We start from the raw sequence: 20349 nt of genomic DNA, 5'->3' as shown, positions 1-20349 counted from the left end.
CCCAAGGTGCACTGAGGCTACATTAGAATCATAGGATCATAGAATAGCAGAGTTGGAAGGGGCCTACAAGGCCATCGAGTCCAGCCCCCTGCTCAATGCAGGAATCCACCCTAAAGCATCCCTGACAGATGGTTGTCTGTCAGATACGTAGCACATCTCTGTTGTTAGTGGCATGTTTCAGAGGGTGACCCTATGAAAAGGAGGACAGGGCTTCTGTATCTTTAACAGTTGTATTGAAAGGGGAATTTCCTGTCCTCTTTTGTATCTGGTTACACTAGACAGGGCTCCTGCAGCTTTAACAGTTGTGATGAAGAGGGAATTTCACCAGGTGCTGCAGGCATACAAATGACACCTGTTGAAATTCCCTTTTCAATGCAACTGTTAAAGATACAAAAGCCCTGTCCTCCTTTTCATAGGGTCACCCTAATGTTTCAGAGATGGATTTAGCAGGGAGAAGGTCACGCAGTCGCTTTTGGTCTTACCCAAACCCTCCAAATATAGTTATAAAAAATACACAAGCACTTCCCTCAGCCCAGGCTTGCATATCCAGCTCTGATCGAGCTGCGGGCACACACCTACATACCTGCCTCAGGAACCTCCGCAGGCTTCTTATCCAGTCTGAAAGTCAACAATATGGAACGACAGACAAGTGGGCTTCTGCATAAGCTTCTCAAGTACCATGTGAACAGGTCTTCAAGCTCTTCCCTTCTCTGTTAAAAGCAGAGGATTATCAACAGTGTACAAAGTGAATGAATCACACCAAGAACTGGTGAGGAGAATCCCAATGGAGACAATTCAGTCAAAAGAGAACCACTCACCCCAGGCCCTGTGCTGACTTCGTTATGCTGAATGAAGACACTGCCCTTGCTCTGAAGATGCTTTTGCATAACACCCCACTCCTTGGGGCTGAGACCCAGCAGTTCTTGCACCTGCTGGTTCTTGCACAACACTACAAACTCATTTGTTCCATCTTCCACTAGGATCCTGAGGGCAAAAGTTTAGAGGACTAATGAGATTTAAGAGTAATGTGATCACAATTATTCTGATCCAAAAGGGTGGTCTATCTAATCAACTGGCTTATTCCATACTGCAGAACAGTAGAGGCTAAACAATAATTTGGAGGAAACCATGTTCTCTCTCTCTCTCTCTCTCTCTCTCTCTCTCTCTCTGTGTGTAAATCAACATGAAATTCTGAATGGTTTGGAAATTTGGTCTGAGAGACATATGTTTGAACAAAAGCAATTTTCTTTAACTTGTTGGAAAGATGTTTGGTTAAATCATTACCTTGTTTAGGGTATTGTTTCCTGGACAACTTTGATTCCGAGTCCTCATCAATCCTGCCCCATTCTCCCCACTCCTCCAGGGAAGACTACAACCATGTGCCTATTTGAACTTGATGGGCTGAGAGCTCTGCACGCCACAAGGGCTGGTGCCCCTGCCCAGCTCCATGTGTGGTATAGTTTGTTTCATTGTTGTTAACCAGTTTGTTATCAACCATTATTGTTTCAACCCATTTATTGGTTAACATCACACACAAATCCTTTCATGCCATACAGGTTCTTCAATTTTTTAGCTTGAGAATCTAAGTAACTGGTGAATTCTGCTTGTATTTGGCACGTCTATCAGTTTAGGAATGAAGCAATGTGCATCACACATAGTGTCAATCATGCCGCATTTTACTTTTCCCCACATCTAGAGGAGATGGATGTGGAGACATAACTCCTGCATCAGTCTGTAATCCAACAAAATGGGGGTGGCTGGGTGGGTTGTACTGGAACTCCACTGGGGTAGCGACAGGGAAAACGTTTTTGTTTTTTCTTTCTTTGTTTTATGGTCATGGACGTGATAAACCTACAAGCTTTATGATATTGGCTGATATGTTTCCTACTGACTACAGAACATATTTATCACCCTGTTAGGGCAACAGGAAATATAACTCTCAGTGAAAAAAAAAATCAATTAGGTAACGATAGAGGACAGCTTGTTTGATATACTGGAATTAAGTCAGTGTTGATTTTAAACATATATAGTCATATAGCTACTCATATTGGACATCAATTAATCATTAATGACTAATATAATTTAATAGGTGGTCACTTACAGAGCATATGAATATTTTACAGTGAAATAGAAAATTGTTCAGTGCCAACATTAAAATGATTTTATACAAATATATGGCGTTTTCACACTAGGAATCCTGTTGCTACTTCACAAAAAGTTTATTGTAGAGCTGAAAAGGGTGCAGCCAAAATAACCAAAGAGTAGGGCTTTTTAGTTTAGGGGAAAGATCGCTAAAGATGGAGGGAATATGATTGTGCCTTATAAAGTTATGCATGGTCTAGTGTAGGGATGGGCAACTTGGGGAGACGGCTAGAATGCAGGTGGAGGAAAACTCGTGTTGAGTCTGATGGGATACGGGTTAGAGGTCTCTACTGAGCCTCTTCTGCGGCGGTGAGGGTGGCAAAGAGTCACTTCTTTTCCACCAGTGGCGTCCAGCGGAGTTTTTCTGGGTGTTTCGTGGCCTGTTACAGCCAGGTCCGGGCCCGATTCAAAGTGCTGGTATTAACATTTAAAGCCCTAAACGGCTTGGGGCCAGGCTATCTGAAGGAACACCTTCTCCCATATGTACCTGCCCGGACCCTAAGGTCATTCTCAGGGGTCCTTCTCCGCGAGCCCCTGCCAAAGGAAGTGAGGCAGGTGGCTACCAGGAGGAGGGCCTTCTCTGCTGTGGCACCCTGGCTGTGGAATGAGCTCCCTAAGGAGGTTCGCTTGGCACCTACATTATATGCTTTTAGACGCCAGGTTCTCTCAGCATTTTAACAGTCTATAAATTTAATTTTAACTCTGCTGTTTTAAATTTGTATTTTAAATTTGTATTTCTGCACTGCTGATGATTTTATCCTAGTTGTGCTTTTATATTGTATTTTATATCATGTTTTTAGACTGTCTGTCTTATACTTTGAATGGTTTTAGTTTTTGTGAACCGCCCAGGGAGCTTCGGCTATTGGGCGGTATAAAAATGCAATAAATAAATAAATAAATTGTGGCCCTCCAGATATTTTTGCCTACAACTCCCATCCTCCCCACAGCACACATAGCCAATGATGAGGGACCATGGAAGGTGTAGGGCAAAATATCTGGAGGGCCACAAGTTGCTTATCCCTGGTCTAGAGAGAGAAGTTTTCTATTGTTCTCTCATTAGCAGAACTTGATGTCACTCCATTTAGCTGATGTGCAGAAGCTTCGGGACAGACAAAATAAAGTACTTCTGCACATAAAACAGAATAGCTCACAGGAGTTAAGTGCCACAAGATGTAGTGGCTACTGACTTAAAAGGATAGAAAAATTAGAGGACGGATTTATCAACAGCTATTTGCTATGGTAGCTAAACAGAATCTCCATGTTCGGAGGCAGTTAATGGGGGCGGGGGGAGGGAGAAGAGTGGAAGAGGGCTGCTGCCTTCATGCCCTGCTGGTGGGCTTCCAAGGAGGGCTTCCAAGTGGTGGCAGCTACAAACAAGATGCTGGACTACATCGGCTTTTGATCTAATCCAGCAAGGCTAGAACATATTGGCTATGAAATGCAAAGGCTGGAACATACTGATGATCCAACGGGCAGAGGCTGAACAGCCTCTGCATTCAAAACCTGACTTTGACTGAAAAGATTAAGTAGATGCTGGGCCCTGAAAGCCACATGAAAGAAACTGATGGGAGTCAAATTCCTTTCCCCAGTACTTACTTGGCACTAGCTTTACTCACTCCTGTATGTGACAAACAAGATGGGTTATACTGGCCGCCTCTGCCCTGGAAGAAAAAAGTAGAAGGTGATGGCAAACTCCGGCCAGTCCTCACTGAAGTGGCAGACATGCCTAAGGGCGGAGCCATTTCAGATTATAGGCCTAGGAGCTCACATGATGGAATGGTTCTCCTTACAAAGCAATCTCTTCACGCAGAAAACTATCTCAGTGCAGAAGAGTTTGAGTAAGAGAAACTCCCGTCTTCAAATATGAGGGTGACTGGATACCTCTGTGGAAGTGCTGTTGCAGAGGGAGCAGATCCATTGCAGGGACAAAGACAGGACGCACGTCAGGTGGCAGGTGGCCTGGGCTTGGCACTGTCCAGGAGGCTGAAGCCGCATGTTGAACAAATACACCTCTGGAAGCAATGGGAGGGAACCCAGATGACTGGAAACAAAAAGACGGAATGGATAAAGGCGTTGGCCAAATCCAGGAAAGAGGGATGCGGATTTTTTCAAGAGACAACTGTACAGTTTGGCACTTACTGGGAAGGTGGGTTGTAAGACGGAGGAGTCAGAAGCCACATGCAGCTAGAGGCAATGTAGGTGCAATAGACATTTCTAAACCTGTAATGCAAAGAAGCGGCTGTTGGATTCTAGAAGAGCTCCACCACTGGGCCTCTCACGGCTGCCCGTATTCCCTGAGCCCTTAGTATTCATTCCATGCCGCACAAACTGCGTAGCGAACACAACAGTTGTATCCTGAATTGATTCAATCTTGTTTGCAACAGCGCTAGCCATGAACCAGATATTCCTTATTGGATCTTCGTTTTTATGCAACAAGGGCATTATTCAGTGCTTACAAATTACTTATCTTGGGTTTTCTAATAAATTATCTGATTTTATGTAATGCATCACATTTTTCATTATAATTTTATTTAAACATAGATCATTCTTGTTAAGACACCTGTTTAACAGTTGTTACAGAAAACAATTCAGTGGATACATATTAATGTAAGGAATTACTAAGATTCCAATGACCAACTTACTGCATAAAAATAAAAACCCAGAGGCCCTAGGGACAGGGATCTACAGATCATGGTTTAACTTCTTCTGCCAACTGTGAAAACCAGCTCCACCATGATGACATATCATGGATATTGTCTGATGAACTCGCTGCAGTTAACTTAGGCTTTATATAGGTTCATGAACACAATACTTAGCACTTTTACTTTTCATCTGTGATACATTCCAAAGCTTTTGACCATTTCCCCCCTTTTCAGTTTGTTAGCAGGCTGCTTGGCAAAGGGCAAAGCACTGCACGTTTCTGAGAGAGCTGGCATCTAGGAAGGTGGTCACTTTAAGAAATCCTTGCTGAAGCCAAGGAAGAAAAAGGGAGAAGTAAAATAGTCCTGCAGAAAGATGAGCTGCAGAGAACTTTAGAAGGACAAGGAGAATGTGCAGGATGAGAATGCGAACCAATGCATTTCATTTCCATTTATATCCCGCTCTTCCTCCGAAGTGCTCAGAGCAGTGTAGAAATTTGGAGAATGGTGCCACAGCCTGAATCATGGCAGAAGAGTTTTTGACAGAGGTTCATGCCTGATCAAAAGTAGATCATTTTTCTGTTTCAAAAATTCTTGTATTTAAGTAGGGTCCTGGATAATCAGGACATGGCATCTGGATGGACCAGGAGGTGCAGCCCATGGCAAAAAGGCACATGGGCAACCCAAATTGCAAAAACAAGGGTTGTTGGGCTGCTGTTTGTAAAGTGTCTGTGGCCTCCGGAGGCTGGTAGGCTGTGCTTGGCATTGTTCACAAATTATGCAGGCCTAACCTGAGATACTTAAATGCATATGCTTACAAGTCCTTTGTCACCAAACAGCAGCATCTAACAATATCAGGAATCCACAGACCTACCCAAGGAAACACAAGCTACATATTGCCCCAAGCAGAAAACAAGGCCTCATCAAGTGCATACAAGATTACTTTTCTGCTGCACCCGGCTCTCCCTCAGGATGGTGAAGAGACATGCAGGCCTGAGGGGAGGGGTGGAGAAGAAACCCTAACCCAGTCAACAGAGCTGCCATCACTCAACAGCAAGTGAGCAAGTAGCTGAGTGACTAGCATTCAAGGAAATGAGATGGAATGAATGGAAGGGGAACAGCTGTAAAGACCTAATGGCCTTTGGTGTTTTAGAGAGAAGGGATGCCACCTCAGAGCAATATATGTTGGAGGGGGTGGGAGTAGCTTTCAATGTAATAGGCCACATTATTCTTTTGGAATACGTTTGGGCCATGATATATCATAGAATCATAGAATAGTTGAATTGGAAGGGGCCTATAAGGCCATCGAGTCCAACCCCCTGCTCAATGCAGGAATCCACCTTAAAGGATATCTGACAGATGGTTGTCCAGCTGCCTCTTGAAGGCCTCTGGTGTGGGAGAGCCCACAACCTCCCTAGGTAATTGGTTCCATTGTCATACTGCTCTAACAGTCAGGAGTAACTTGAGCCCATTATTCTGTGTCCTGCACTCTGGGATGATCAAGAAGAGATCCTGGCCCTTTTGAACTGCCCAGAGAGCTTCGGCTATTGGGTGGTATAAAAATGTAATAAATAAAAAAAAAATGTAATAAATAAATAAATAAAGTATTTGAAGAGTGCCCTCATTCTTCTCTTCTCCAGGCTAAACATGCCCAGTCCTTTCAGTCTCTCCTCATAGGGCTTTGTTTCCAGACCCCTGACCATCCTCGTTGCCCTCCTCTCTACACGCTCCAGCTTGCCTCTGGGAGAGCACTCAAATGGGCTTGTTCAATAGAAATCAAGAGTGATCGAAGGACCAACTTGCAACTAGATGTGACCTCAGAGGAGAAGAAGGATCATATCACTAGCTCTACAGCTCCCACGGGTCAAGATGAGTCGGAGAATGCCAACAGTCCTTCTGAGACCATCACCCAAGGGCATACCCCTCTTGAGGATGCTGCAGTGTCAGAAAAACTGAGGCACTCCAACTGGTTCCACTCTCTGCTCCACACTCACCAGGATCACTCCAAACCCCAAGGGACAGGGGCAGCAGTGTGTCCTTGTGAGGACCCAGAGCCAGAGGTGCCTTGCCTATCTGGCAGCATATCAAATATCTCCAAGACATACTCATGAGGAAGAAGCATGCTCTTGATCAAGCCCTTTATGACAAGCCAGGAAGGGGTGGAGCAGCAACATCACCTCTAAAGTTACTCAGCTAGAGTCTAGTCATTGCTGAAACTACTGTTGTGCTCTGTGCCGGCCAGCTTCCCAAATAACCTGAGCTTCCTCGACCCTCAGGAGTATAACTGGTAAGGCAGGATCCAACCTAGATGGAACGGCTGGCAGGAAGAAGACAGATACACATCTCCGAACAGGGACTGAACATTGGGCAGGCATTCACCCTGTTCTGGACCTGTCACTCTGGTGGCCCAGTTGATTCTGGGCACCAGTCAAGGTGCTGTTTTTTAGCTTTTAACATCTTTCACAGCCTGGGACTTCTTGTACCCTAAGGACCACCTCTCCCAATATGGGCCCACTTGCCACTGTCGTCTAGTCAATATTGTTTTGTTGACTACTCCGTCCTTGCAATAGGTTAGGACAACAGCAGCTAGGAGCTGAACTTTTCAATGGTGGCTTTCAAACTCTAGAACATTCCCCCTAGAAAGATTAGAAGAGCTTCAACTATAGGAGTTTATAAATTCTACCACTTCTGTCAAGGCTTTGTGTGATTCTCCCCCTCTTGTGGCTGTTTAACTTATAATGGTTTTGTTGTTGTTGCTATTTTTATTTTTATTTTAAATTCATAGTATTTCTGATAAGTTTTCTGTGGCAAAGTGCTTTGAACTGTTTGGAAAAATGGTGGGGGGACAGAAAGGAGGATACTAGCTCAGGCAGCCACATTTCAACCAGCCCACAGTATGAGTTTATAAGCCTACCTCAATCCCTTTTGGAAAAAGACATACCTGGAAACTTTGCGCTGCAGGTTTTGGAAGAGAATCCTGGCTCCAGGCAGCAGACCCCAAAGGTCTGGCAGGTAAGTGGCTTCGATATACACATCCAGCAGGAGTGGGGAACCAACTGCAGGTGACATGCTCAGCTTCACAGTATAATCCCGGGGGAAGAGGTTACCTAAATGTTCAGAACACAGAAAACACTTTGTTTTCACCTAGTTGATCCCCCCACCTTGATACTTCTTGGAAAGTTTAGTTCTATACGCTCTGCATCAGAGCATCTGCTAAGAGTTCATCTCTAGAGGTCCTAGTATTCCTCTTGCAGAATCATTCTCCACCACCACCAATATATACCTATCAGGGCTGACTGCCCAGTTCCTCCCCACCCTGCTGAGCCTTGGCCCAGCTATGCTCATAAGACCAGCTAGACTCTTCTTTCTTCTAGTGTATTTAAAATTCTCACCCTTCTGCTGAGTGCAGAAATCTGTTACTGACTTCTTTCCAGCAAGAGATTCACACAAACACCTCTCCACTATTTCTCCCAAGAAAGAGACCAGGGATCCTGTGAAACTGATGAGAGGACATGAAGAATTTTATGAAGAATTTTATCAGATCCTCAAGTACTTAAGAGAACATCACCAGATCCTCAACACAACAATCTGTTTCTATCTGAGCATTCATTACCCCATCAGCATATTGGGTTGGTTCCAGACCTAGTTATATTTAGAGTAGATCCATGGAAATCAGTAAGGTGTCAATGGGTCTACTCCATCTGCAATTAAATCTGGATACAAACCATTATCTTCAAGCTTACCATACATAAAGGCAACAACCTATTTACTGACAACATTTGTACATTACCTTTCCAAAGCTCAAAATAGCTCATGCCAAAAACGATTAAAATCAATTTCACCCCCACACCTGAGGATGTAAATGTTTATACCCATGGGGTGTTTCAAAGGTGGCAAATGGAAAAAGGACCCCCCTACACCTGCTTAAAAGCTTGCTCAGGTTAATCTGTTTTTTAAAAAAATCACTAGGTGCATCTTTCAATAGGAGAAAAAGTAATGAATCTTGTAAATTTAAAGACTGCAACTTATGTACTTCCAGCAGTTCCGGGCTAGTCTACCTCTCACCCATTTCTCCCTTTTCCCCCCTCTTTCCGCTCTCTTCAGACTGACACATCTTTTTTATTTCTTTGCTTTCAGTTTCTCTTGTGATCTCTTGAGGAAATTTGTAGGATAGGGTAAATACGTGTTTTGTTGTTGCTTAGATGGTGTATGTTTGTAAAAAAATAAATAAGAGCAATTTAAATTTTCCAATTAAAAAACAAATTATTTGCTAAAATTTCATAATTTTTTTAAAAGAGCTGCAGAAAACCACCACAATAAGCAGAGGTATGTCCAGGTAGATGTAAATAAAACCATATTTTATTATAGTTTTAATTTTTGTGAACCGCCCAGAGAGCTTCGGCTATTGGGAGGTATAAAAATGTAATAAATAAATAAATAAAGCTAAGCTAAGCTAATTATAATGGAGCAAAAGGTTGGTTCCAATGCATTATGTACTTTTTTTAAAAGATAGCTAATGTCAGGTAGTGGTTAGATTTATTAGGAAGTAGTTTGACAATGCCAGATGTTCTCTTGCAAGCTTATCTCTGTAAGAAGTTCCTATAGAAGTAGCTTGTTCACTCCTTTATCTTGGCCTTGAAGCAGCTGGTTCTCTACGAACTTCAGAGTGTTTTGGAAAAGGTGGGGGCTGCTCTTCGAAGTGGGTTGTAACATCCTGCCCTCTTGGCATGTGGGCATGGTTCACAGGACAGAGGACCTGTCTGTCAAGTGTCTTTGAATAGGCCTTAAGTGCTGGTGCAAAGCTGGGGAAAAAAGCTTTGCTAGGTTTCCTCTCTAGATGCAACGCCTGACCTCCCTCCTGCTTTGGATTCCATCTCCTCCTGGGACTTCGAAAGCACTCTGCACATGGACACTTTGCTATTTGGACTTTGGATATCTAAAAACTGTGCCATGAAAAGAAGTGAGGATTTTCACAGATTTGGACTTGCATGTGCTGTGGATTCTGTGTTCGTGCCCAGATTCATGTGGCAGGGAGTTCCCAGTCCTTAGCAGAAGGATGGGACTCCTGGGCCTGAGGCTTAACCTTTCCTAAAGTCGTGGTAATGGGGTCAGCTCAGTAGTGGTAGGCTGAGACTGACAAGTCCGTGACGGATCTCTCTGCCCAGCTCAGAGCAACCTTTCCTGGGACTTTGTTTTAGGAGATTGGCCATGTCCCTTTGAGGAGCCAACGTCTGTGGCGTCTGCAGAAGCTCAAAGCTGTTATTGGCATACTCTATTCACACCCCCCCCTCTCTGAGTATTTGCCTTAAGGATCATTTCAGAAAAAAAGAGCCTAAAGCTTCCTAACCATCGTTCAGCTTTAAGTATGTTTTGGCGACTCTGTAACCCTTAAGCTGGTCTACTGTGTGATTTCCTCAATAAAAGAGGTCTCACTGATGTGTTTTGTGTCAGCTTGCCAGCATGTCTGAATGCCAGAGGGAACAGGCAAGAACACGACAACTAGGAAATAAAAAAAAAATGTTTTCATGGATACTAAAATGTAAAAACCTACAGAACTAGATTATTGCAACGTGTGGTACATGGGGCTCCCTTAAAAAGTTATTAGTGCAAAAAAACAAGTACGAGGTTGCTAATTGGGGCCAGAAGGCTGGTGTATATTACACCACTGCTAAAAGAACTGCATCGGCTTGCCGCGGTTCTTGTCTTTAAAACTCTACATGGCCTGGGATCATGGGACCAGCAGTAACAACTTCCTCCATATCGGCTTGTCTATCCCCACACTGTTTAACCTATAATTGAAACCCCTGGGATACGTTGTCCAACCATCTTTCTATAATGAATCCTTGTTGGAAATCACTGCAGACCTTGATGTAGGTTACCAAACTGAAATTAAAGCCAAACAGATATACTGTTGTAGGAAGGACATCCAATCTGGGAACTGAACATTCAGCCTGTCCTGGACTACAGGCAGTAGGTGCACCAGATGAAGAGGGATAATATCACACACACCCACACCCTGGGAATGTGATTCTCTTGATTTTGAGTGTTAGACTGACACTTCTCGCATATTCAGCACTTCTCAGAGTGTTCTGGAAAGGGGAGATGTTCATCTCCTTCCCCCTCTCTGGCAGCTCCATTTCAGGGCACTTTGCTGCTCGGGTTACAGCCACCCCCCATCCCAATTGCACATTTCTGAGGCACCTATTTCTTTTTTTAAAAATACCAGGGAACCAGCACCAGCCCTTCCAACGTGCCAAAAAAGCTTCGGCTATTGGGCGGTATAGAAATGCAATAAATAAATAAATAAATAAATATTGGAAGGGCAGTCACTGGCAAGGTCACAAACAGCAAGTAGCACAGGCTGTTTTGCTGCTCTTGCCTAGTGGCTCTGTAGCCAATCACCACAACCCATGATAAAACCACTCTTCTTGGTTCAGACGACATGATAACCCATCACGGTCAAGAAAAACCCTACAACAAGCCATGGGCTCTTGGTTGGCTTGTTTCCTAAAAATAAAGCCACCCCACAGAAAGCACTCTGGGTTCAGAAGACACGGTAACCCACCATGGATGGCTACCCACGATGGGTTGCCATGCAAACCTGGTCACTATGTCAGGCTGCTCCCAGAAAGTGGCCAGGAACTTCAGTTGGTACAAATTTAGTAACCAGGCTGGTGACAGTAACTAGCCTATGCAATAATATTACACCAATATTATAAAAGCTTCATTGACTCTCTGTTTTGGGACCCAATTAAGATGCTGGTTCTTGACTTTAAAGCTTTATACTGTTTTTTGTTGTTAATTCGTTCAGTCGCTTCTGACTCTTCCTGACTTCATGGACCAGCCCACGCCAGAGCTTTCTGTCGGCCGTTGCCACCCCTAGCTCCCCCAAGGTCAAGTCTGTCACCTCCAGAATATCATCCATCCATCTTGCCCTTGGTCAGCCCCTCTTCCTTTTGTCTTCCACTTTCCCTAGCATCAGCCTCTTCTCCAGGGGATCCTGTCTTCTCATTATGTGGCCAAAGTACTTCAGTTTGGCCTTTAATACCATTCCCTCGAGTGAGCAGTCTGGCTTTATTTCCTGGAGTATGGACTGGTTTGATCTTCTTGCAGTCCAAGGCACTCTCAGAGTTTTCCTCCAACACCACAGTTCAAAAGCATCTATCTTCCTTCGCTCAGCCTTCCTTATGGTCCAGCTCTCGCAGCCATAGGTTACTACGGGGAATACCATTGCTTTAACTATGTGGACCTTTGTTGTCAGTGTGGTGTCTCTGCTCTTAACTATTTTATCAAGATTTGTCATTGCTCTCCTCCCAAGAAGTAAACGTCTTCTGATTTCCTGGCTGCAGTCAGCGTCTGCAGTAATCTTTGCGCCCAGAAATACAAAGTCTGTCACTGCCTCCACGTTTTCTCCCTCTATTTGCCAGTTATCAATCAAGCTGGTTGCCATAATCTTGGTTTTTTTGAGGTTTAACTGCAACCCGGCTTTTGCACTTTCTTCTTTCACCTTTGTCATAAGGCTCCTCAGCTCCTCCTCGCTTTCAGCCATCAAAGTGGTGTCATCTGCATATCTGAGATTGTTAATGTTTCTTCCTGCGATTTTAACTCCAGCCTTGGATTCGTCAAGCCCAGCACGTCGCATGATGTGTTCTGCATACAAGTTGAATAGGTAAGGTGAGAGTATACAACCCTGCCGTACTCCTTTCCCAATCTTAAACCAGTCTGTTGTTCCGTGGTCTGTTCTTACCGTTGCTACTTGTTCGTTATACAGATTCCTCAGGAGGCAGACAAGATGACTTGGTATCCCCATACCACCAAGAACTTGCCACAGTTTGTTATGATCCACACAGTCAAAGGCTTTAGAATAGTCAATAAAACAGAAATAGATGTTTTTCTGGAACTCCCTGGCTTTCTCCATTATCCAGCGGATATTGGCAATTTGGTCTCTAGTTCCTCTGCCTTTTCTAAACCCAGCTTGTACATCTGGCAATTCTCGCTCCATGAATTGCTGGAGTCTACCTTGCAGGATATTGAGCATTACCTTACTGGCATGTGAAATAAGTTCCTGTTTGGGGACATGATATTTTAAGTACCGTCGCTGCCTGCCTGCCTGCCTGCCTGCCCTCATGGTGGTAATGGGGGAAGGTCCTGTTTAATGTGCCTCTGCCAGGTAGAATGCAGAGGATGGAACACATGACAGGGCCTTCTCATAGGTAGCGCCTAGACTGGAACTTTCTGGCCTGTAATATCCTGATTATCTTAAAAATGCATTTAGGCAACCTTAAACAATTTTTAGATGCACAAACCGCCCAGAAAGCTCTAGCTATGGGGGCGGTATATAAGTGTAATAAATAAATAAATAAATAAATAAATAAATAAATAAATGCTTCCTGAGCTGGCTTAGTTGTGGCTACCAATGGCTACTGCCTAGCATTGTGTTACTGCTGTGTGGTGTTTTTTATTATATTGATAGCCTCCTGGAGTGCCCCACATGGGATATAAGGTGCAGGATATAACTTAATTTATTAAATACTTTTTAAAACACAAACATGCATGCATAAGCTGAGCTCATCAGCTGAAGATTCTAATTATTGCCTTTGAGAAATATTTTGTCACAAGTTTCAATGTCTGTGTTCACAGGTATAAGCCAGGAAAGTATGCTTTGAATCAACTGTGTGTCGGTTTTGTATGATGTGAACCCAGGATTATGGTTAAGTGCAACCAAAGAGCTAGAATAGTAAGCCAGCTTTAAACCAGCTTATTTTGTTGGGCACACCTAACCATGATCCTGGGTTTGGATTTCTACCTGGTTGCACAAAGGGAGAAGCAACACCCATGCACAGAGGATGCCAATAGGATTCACCAGAGCACTGCTTTCCCTTCTCCCCATGCCTACGTACACAAGAGGTCTCTGAGCCTCATGTTCCCTCTCTCATCTTGATATAAGTCACTCATGTTCCAGAACCAGCTTTTCTCATATGCATAGCCAGAAATAAGTTAGCATTAAAGACCAGAATATCACAACTTCTTCTCCTTGGTAAAGATTAAATTGGAGAGTCAAAAGCCAATACGAGTTTCCTGCTATAGGAGCTGGTCTACTGGGGTGCAGCCTTCCTTATGAATCATATTTGAATGGTTTTCCACAAATGCTATCATCACTTTCCCAGAACATAAGAATGGAGGAAATGCCAGCATACCTAGGGCTGAGTATCTCTGCAATAGAGAACTGTTTTCGTTCTGCCTCCGACACGGCTGAAACTAGCTGAAAAACAAACAAACAAACAAACAAAAACCTTCAGCCTCTCCCTCCCGTGCCTTATTATTTATTTATTTATTTATTTATAATATTTATATCCCGCCCTATATCACTAGGATCTCAGGGCGGCGTACAGATAAAAACATACAATATAAAACAATAAATATACACAGTTAGAAACAAATTAAACCATGATCCAAGTTAAAACAATATATAATTTAAAAGCAATAGATGCAGTTAATTTAAAATTTAATTTAAAAGCAATAGATGCAGCCTTGACCCAACTGGCAGTAAACTGCTCACCCCATCCATGACTAGAAAAACCTGCATGAGTCACACTTCGTTCACAGTTCATTCTAAATGAAATAAAAACTAAACAGCCAGAAGCACTGAAAGGGGCTTCTGCAGAAGCTCAGAACTACAGAACAGCCCACCTGAGAAATCGGGCTCACGTGGTGCAGCTGGGCAGTGTCTGGGACACGCAGAAACACGGAACCGTTCAACATATTCAAGAGGCTTCCCGGTGCTGGTGAGAAGCACATTTTGTCAAACACAGCCAAGTCCTGCAAAAGCAATAGCATCAGAGATACACCACAAAATAGAATAATGAAGTATCGTGTTTGACTTAGGAAGAATTTGGGGGGAAACTACCTATGTCAGGGAATAACAAAACTGGAACAAAAATGATCTTTAAAAAGGAGAGAGAAGTATCCAGAGGAATAATAGAGGGAAAGTGGTAAAATACAGCAAGAAAGAAAGGAACTGAGTGAGAAATATCACAAGAAATGAAGAGAGGACAGTCGTGGGAGGGGTGAGTGAAGTCAGAAAAGGAAGAGGCCTTTGGATCGTAACGCAGGAATGAACAGCTCTCAGCAAATGCACGGGTTCTCTTCACTCAAGTGATGCACACGAGCTACCTTGAATGCCCCTGCTGCCTGCTGGAGCAAGTGAGGGGGACACGTTTAGATGGGCTGCCTTTATAAGGACTTTTCACAGTTTATGCTGTGGCAGGCCTCCTCACGGGTCCACCTGCTTGGACTATAACCCCTATTCACCAGCTATGTCTCTATCTGGGGAAGGCAAACCTGGCTTCAGTTGCACTGGTTTTATCTAGACTGGAATGCTAACATGCTCTCTATGAGGAAACTTCACTTAGTTTGAATTGCGGCTGCCAGAATGCTGGTAGGAGCATAGTGACTGGATCATACAACATCTTACACGAATAACACTGGTTACCAAACTAAGGGTGCATTCCTGTCAGTTGTGCCCGTGGTGAGCGGAAGCCCCCGAATTCAGAGGCAGCCAATCATCCAATGCAGGGCGGGAGGAGTGACGGAGACAATATTTTGTCTAGCAAGGGTGCTTTGGATGGGTAAAGAAGGAGGCTGGAGGAGGCTCAAGGTAGCTCAGACCCTGGCCTCTCCAGTCTCCCCCACCCCGCCCACTGAAACGCCCTCTTTCCTCCTCCCCACCCTCCAAAATGCCCCCTTTTCTGACCTCAGAGACCAATTGGCACGGTTCTTTCCGTGCCAGCTGTGTGAGGGTGGGGGGCGGGGGAGGAGAGTCAGATCTCCGGTTGCTTACCTGTAACTGTGGTGCTTCAAGTGGTCACCTGTGCAGTCACACACATGGGCTCTGTGGGATTTTCCACAGCTAAGAGCGTTTTGGCGGGAACCCTCCCTCTAAGAGGGTTCTCTCCTAATCCCCCAGTTCTATTGAGACCCACTGCAGCCTTGGCTAAGGGATAGTTGTGTGTGTGTGTGTGTATGTATATATAGCATATGTACCATAACAATGTGTGGACACCAAGAGGGAAAAGAAAAGGTGGGTGGGTTGTGTGACTGCACAGATGACCACTCGAAGAACCACAAGAACCGCAACCTGTTCTTCTTCATTGTGGTCTCTGCATCACACACATGGGCGATTAGCAAGCTTCCTTACCGGAGGTGGGTTGGTGTCCTTAATTGAAGACAGAAGAGAGCACTGCTCTACCGAAAGAGCAATCAGCTCAAGACCTGACATCCAATCTGTCATGACAGACAAAAGTCATAGGTCTTGCCCCTGTTGCTGCCCTGCATATCTCTGGATTGGAGACACCATGGTGGAAAGCAGACGATGCAGCTACAGCCCTTGTAGAGTGACCCTTTACTGAGGTTGGCGGATCCAGTTTAGCCACCTGATAGGCCAAAGTTACTAGCCATGCAGATAGTCTTTGTGGAGACACTGGTAGGCCCTTGCTTTGTTGGCCATAACAAACAAACAAACATTGTGACCGTCAAAACTGACTAGTATGGTCCTTATAAAAAGCTAATGCTCTACGAGCATCTAAGCAATGTAACATTGTCTCCAAGGGGGGAGTTGGAGATGGAAAAAATGTTGGTAGGATAATATCCTGATTAACATGGAAATTTGAAACAACTTTTGGTAAAAATTGGATGTCTGGACAAAGGACAACCTTGTCACGGTGAAAAACCAGGTAAGGCTCGTCAATCCTTAATGCACATAGTTCACTTGTCTGTCTAGCAGATGTAATTGCCACCAGGAAAGCAGGGTGGGAAAAAACTGTGATGCCTTCTATTTGGTCATGGAAAGCTGAAACAGCTGCTAAATAAACCTTTAACGAAGAAACTTTCATACCTTTATCAACCAAATCTATCAAAAATGACAGGATCAGATGAACAGAACAGTTTGTTGGTTGGAGACCCTTTTGGGAGGTAAACTCCTTAAAAGAGTTCCATTTCCTATTGTAGGAAGCACATGTTGATGGTTTTAATACCTCCTCCAATGTTTCCTGTATCATGGAGTTAGTTTCGTCGACTCCTGTAGGGGTATCAGTCTTATGTGTAAGGTGTCGAGATCCGGGTTTGGATCTGGCCCTGAACTTGATACAGTAGGTCTCGTCGTACTGGAAGACAATAAAACTGGCCCCTGGACCTGTTCAGAAGGGTCACAAACCAGCCTTGCCATGGCCACCAAGGGGCTAGCATTATGCAGTTGGCATTGTCCTCGATGATCTTTGCTAGTACCCTTGTGAGAAGTGGAAATGGGGGAAATAGGAAGAGAAAATGGTCCCATTTCTGGATATACGCATCTCTTAGAGAGTTCTTTCCTAGTCCTGCCCTGCTGCAATAAGATGGACATATAGAGTTGTCCTCTGTTGCGAAAAGATCTATGGCCGGTTTGCCCCAGAGATTGAATATCTCGTTGGTGTATCTGCCATTTGTGTGTCACTGTTGACCTCCTGCTGAGCATGTCTGCTAGGCTGTTGGATTTTCCTGTGATGTGCACAGCTGTTAGAAAAATCTGGCAGTGAACACACCACTCCCATATGTGAATCGTTAGTCTGGCTAGTGGTCTTGACCTTGTGCCGCCTTGTTTGTTGATGTAAAAAACAACCATAGTGTTGTCCAAAGCTATTTGGACGTGGTATCCCTGAATCTTGGTATCGAACTATTGCAGTGCTTTCTGAACCGCGAACAACTCCAGGTAATTGATGTGTACTCTTTTTTCCCATTCATCCAAATGCCTTGCACCTTCATAGAGTAGTGATGCACTCCCCAGCCCGTAAGGGAAGCATCTGTCAAGATCAGTCTTTTTGGGGTAGAAGGCTTGAAAGGTACCCCTACAAGAAGGTTGGATCGATGAGTCCACCACATCAGAGATCTGGTGACCCCCATCGGTAATGAGAGGGGTATTCGTCTGGCATTTCAAAGTGGATTAAACACAACATTGAACAAGAGCTGAAGACATCTCATCTTCAGTTGTGCGAAAGGGACGACCATGGTTGTGGAGGCCATGAGTCCTAGTAGTCTTGGTATAGTACGTGCAGTGACTGTCTGCTACTTGGCGACTTTGCTCGCTAACATTATGATGCTGAAGGCTCTCGTCTTTGGCAAGTATACCCTGCCCATGTCTGCATCCAGTACAGCTCTGATGAATTTGATCTTTGAACATGGTTGTAGGCATGACTTTTCTAAGTTTATCATTAGTCCAAGTCTCAAAAATAGATTTATGACATAGTTTAGATCTTTGTCTAGACTGTTTCGTGAATCTGCTATGAGGAGCCAGTCATCTATGTAAGGATGTATTTGAATGCCTTGTCCTCTGAGATGTGCGCATATTACAACCATGCATTTCGTAAACACGCGAGGTGCTGTAGAAAGGCCAAACAGGAGAACCCAAAATTGGAATGCTTGGTGACCTATTGCAAACCGCAAGAAATGCAGGTGGCTTACCTGTAACCGTAGTTCTTCTAGTGGTCATCTGGGCATTCACACACTATGGGCTTGTGCGCCTGCGCAAGACCAGTGTCGGGAACTTCAATAGCTGAGTAAATTTTTTGGCGGGATCCCCGCCCACCATCCTACTGCGCATGTCCAGGGGGTCCCGCCATGTTCCTCCGTTCCTTGAGACCGCAGTCAATAGAACCAAGGATAAGCTATATACACATATAACCTATAGACTCAATATATATATATATATTATATATATACATACACATACATACATATATATGTATGCACAGACAGAGACGTATGTCTCTTCAATATAGAATGAAGTAAAGAATGTACATATGTGAGAACCATATGCCATATTGTAGAGTGCAGTATATCTCCAAGTCTCAACGAGACAAAGAGGGGATGGTGGGTGGGTTGTGTGAATGCACAGATGACCACTAGAAGAACTACGGTTACAGGTAAGCAACCTGCATTTCTTCTTCGTGGTCTCTGTGCATCACACACTATGGGCGAATAGCAAGCTGACTTACCGGAGGAGGGTAGTCTCGTTGGAAGCGTTGGTTCTACAGGAGTGAAGACAAAACAGCTCTACCGAAACTGGAATCAGCTCTGGCTCTGACATCTAGTCGGTAGTGTCTGATGAAAGTAGAGGGCCTGGACCAGGTGGCTGCTCTACAAATTTCTTGAATAGGAATTCCTCTGGAAAAGGCCATAGAGGTGGCAATGCCCCTGGTAGAGTGTGCTGTCACTGAATTAGGTATAGGTAGGTTTTGAAGTTGATAGGCAAGACGGATTGTCTGGGTGATCCATACTGCCAGCCTTTGTGAAGATACAAGCGGGTCTTGGTTTGGCTTGCCATATGAAACAAATAGGCGAGGAGTAGTTCTGAAAGGCTCGGTTCGAGCCTTGTAGAATGCCAGGGCTTGTCGAACATCGAGACAATGTAAAGTTGTTTCTAGTGTAGAAGAAGGTTGTTTGAAGAAAGTAGGAAGAATGATGTCCTGGTTGAGGTGGAAAGATGTAACGACTTTAGGTAGGAATTGTAGATCTGGTCGAAGTGTGACCTTGTCAGGGTGAAAAGACAGATATGGTGGGTTGACACGAAGGGCTGTGAGTTCAGAAGCACGATGGGCCGACGTGATAGCTACGAGGAAGGCTACTTTCATTGAAAGGAGGCATAGGCTGACAGATGCCAAGGGCTCGAAAGGTTTGGTCGTTAAAGCTTTTAGGACGACAGGTAGGTTCCACTGTGGAGTGATGTGCCTTGTTGAAGGAAATTTTTTTTTAGCACCCTTTAGGAATTGTTTGATGAGAGGATGAGTGAAGACAGAATGTCCTTGGATTGGAGGGTGAACAGCGGACAAAGCCGCTAGGTGTACCCGAAGTGAAGAGTTTTTGAGACCAGAGTCCAGAAGGTACTTGAGAAAGAGGAGAATATCTTTGATGGAGCAGTTTTGAGGATCGAATTTATGCTGTCGTGCAAAAGATCTGAATCGGCGGCGTTTGGCTCGATAGGCTTTTCTAGTCGATGGTTTTCTCGCTGAACGTAATATGTGTTGTATTTGCGGAGGAATGTCTAGTGATGGTTGTTGATCTTCCATGCAGTTAGTCGTAGTGTTTGGAGATCTGGGTGGTGAATGTGGCTGCTGTTCATTGTGATGAAGTTCGGTATCAAGGGTAGACGGATGTAGGTCTGGTTCAACATGGAGAGGAGAGGTGCGAACCAAGACTGGCGGGGCCACCAAGGGGCTATGAGAATTGCAGTCATTGGTTCTGTCTGTAGTCTGGCAATGACTGTGTTGAGGAGAGGGAAAGGGGGGAACATGTAAGCAAAGGTGTGTGCCCACTGGATCTGAAAGGCATCTCCGAGAGAGGATGCTCCGTGCTCAGCTCTGGAGCAGAAGAGTTGGCAAGCAGTGTTGGTCTGAGAGGCGAAGAGGTCTATGGATGGAGTTCCCCATCGACGAAAAAGTTTGAGAAGGATGGTCCGGGAGAGTTCCCACTCGTGCGTCGGAGAGAAGGTGCGACTGAGGGTGTCTGCAACTTGATTGGACTTCCCCGCAATGTGGATGGC

At 44.5% G+C, this 20349-nt stretch overlaps 1 protein-coding gene across 1 annotated transcript in view; it reads right to left on the bottom strand.

Annotated features, from left to right (window-relative positions):
• The window catches only part of CTC1 (CST telomere replication complex component 1), a 72144-nt gene that overhangs the window by 4716 nt on the left and 47079 nt on the right, over positions 1–20349 (bottom strand). Inside the window, exons 15-23 of the mRNA XM_063128842.1 lie at positions 14472–14600; positions 13979–14043; positions 8174–8280; positions 7723–7888; positions 4282–4362; positions 4024–4183; positions 3739–3803; positions 819–984; positions 584–710 (exon numbers count right to left, since the gene is read on the bottom strand). Of these exons, the coding sequence (XP_062984912.1) occupies positions 584–710; positions 819–984; positions 3739–3803; positions 4024–4183; positions 4282–4362; positions 7723–7888; positions 8174–8280; positions 13979–14043; positions 14472–14600 (1066 nt within the window). The remainder of the gene's footprint in view (positions 1–583; positions 711–818; positions 985–3738; positions 3804–4023; positions 4184–4281; positions 4363–7722; positions 7889–8173; positions 8281–13978; positions 14044–14471; positions 14601–20349) is intronic.

Source organism: Elgaria multicarinata, chromosome 6 (assembly GCF_023053635.1).
Source record: "Elgaria multicarinata webbii isolate HBS135686 ecotype San Diego chromosome 6, rElgMul1.1.pri, whole genome shotgun sequence".
NCBI classification, from domain to species: domain Eukaryota; kingdom Metazoa; phylum Chordata; class Lepidosauria; order Squamata; family Anguidae; genus Elgaria; species Elgaria multicarinata.
This window is presented reverse-complemented; position numbering and strand designations above follow the sequence as displayed.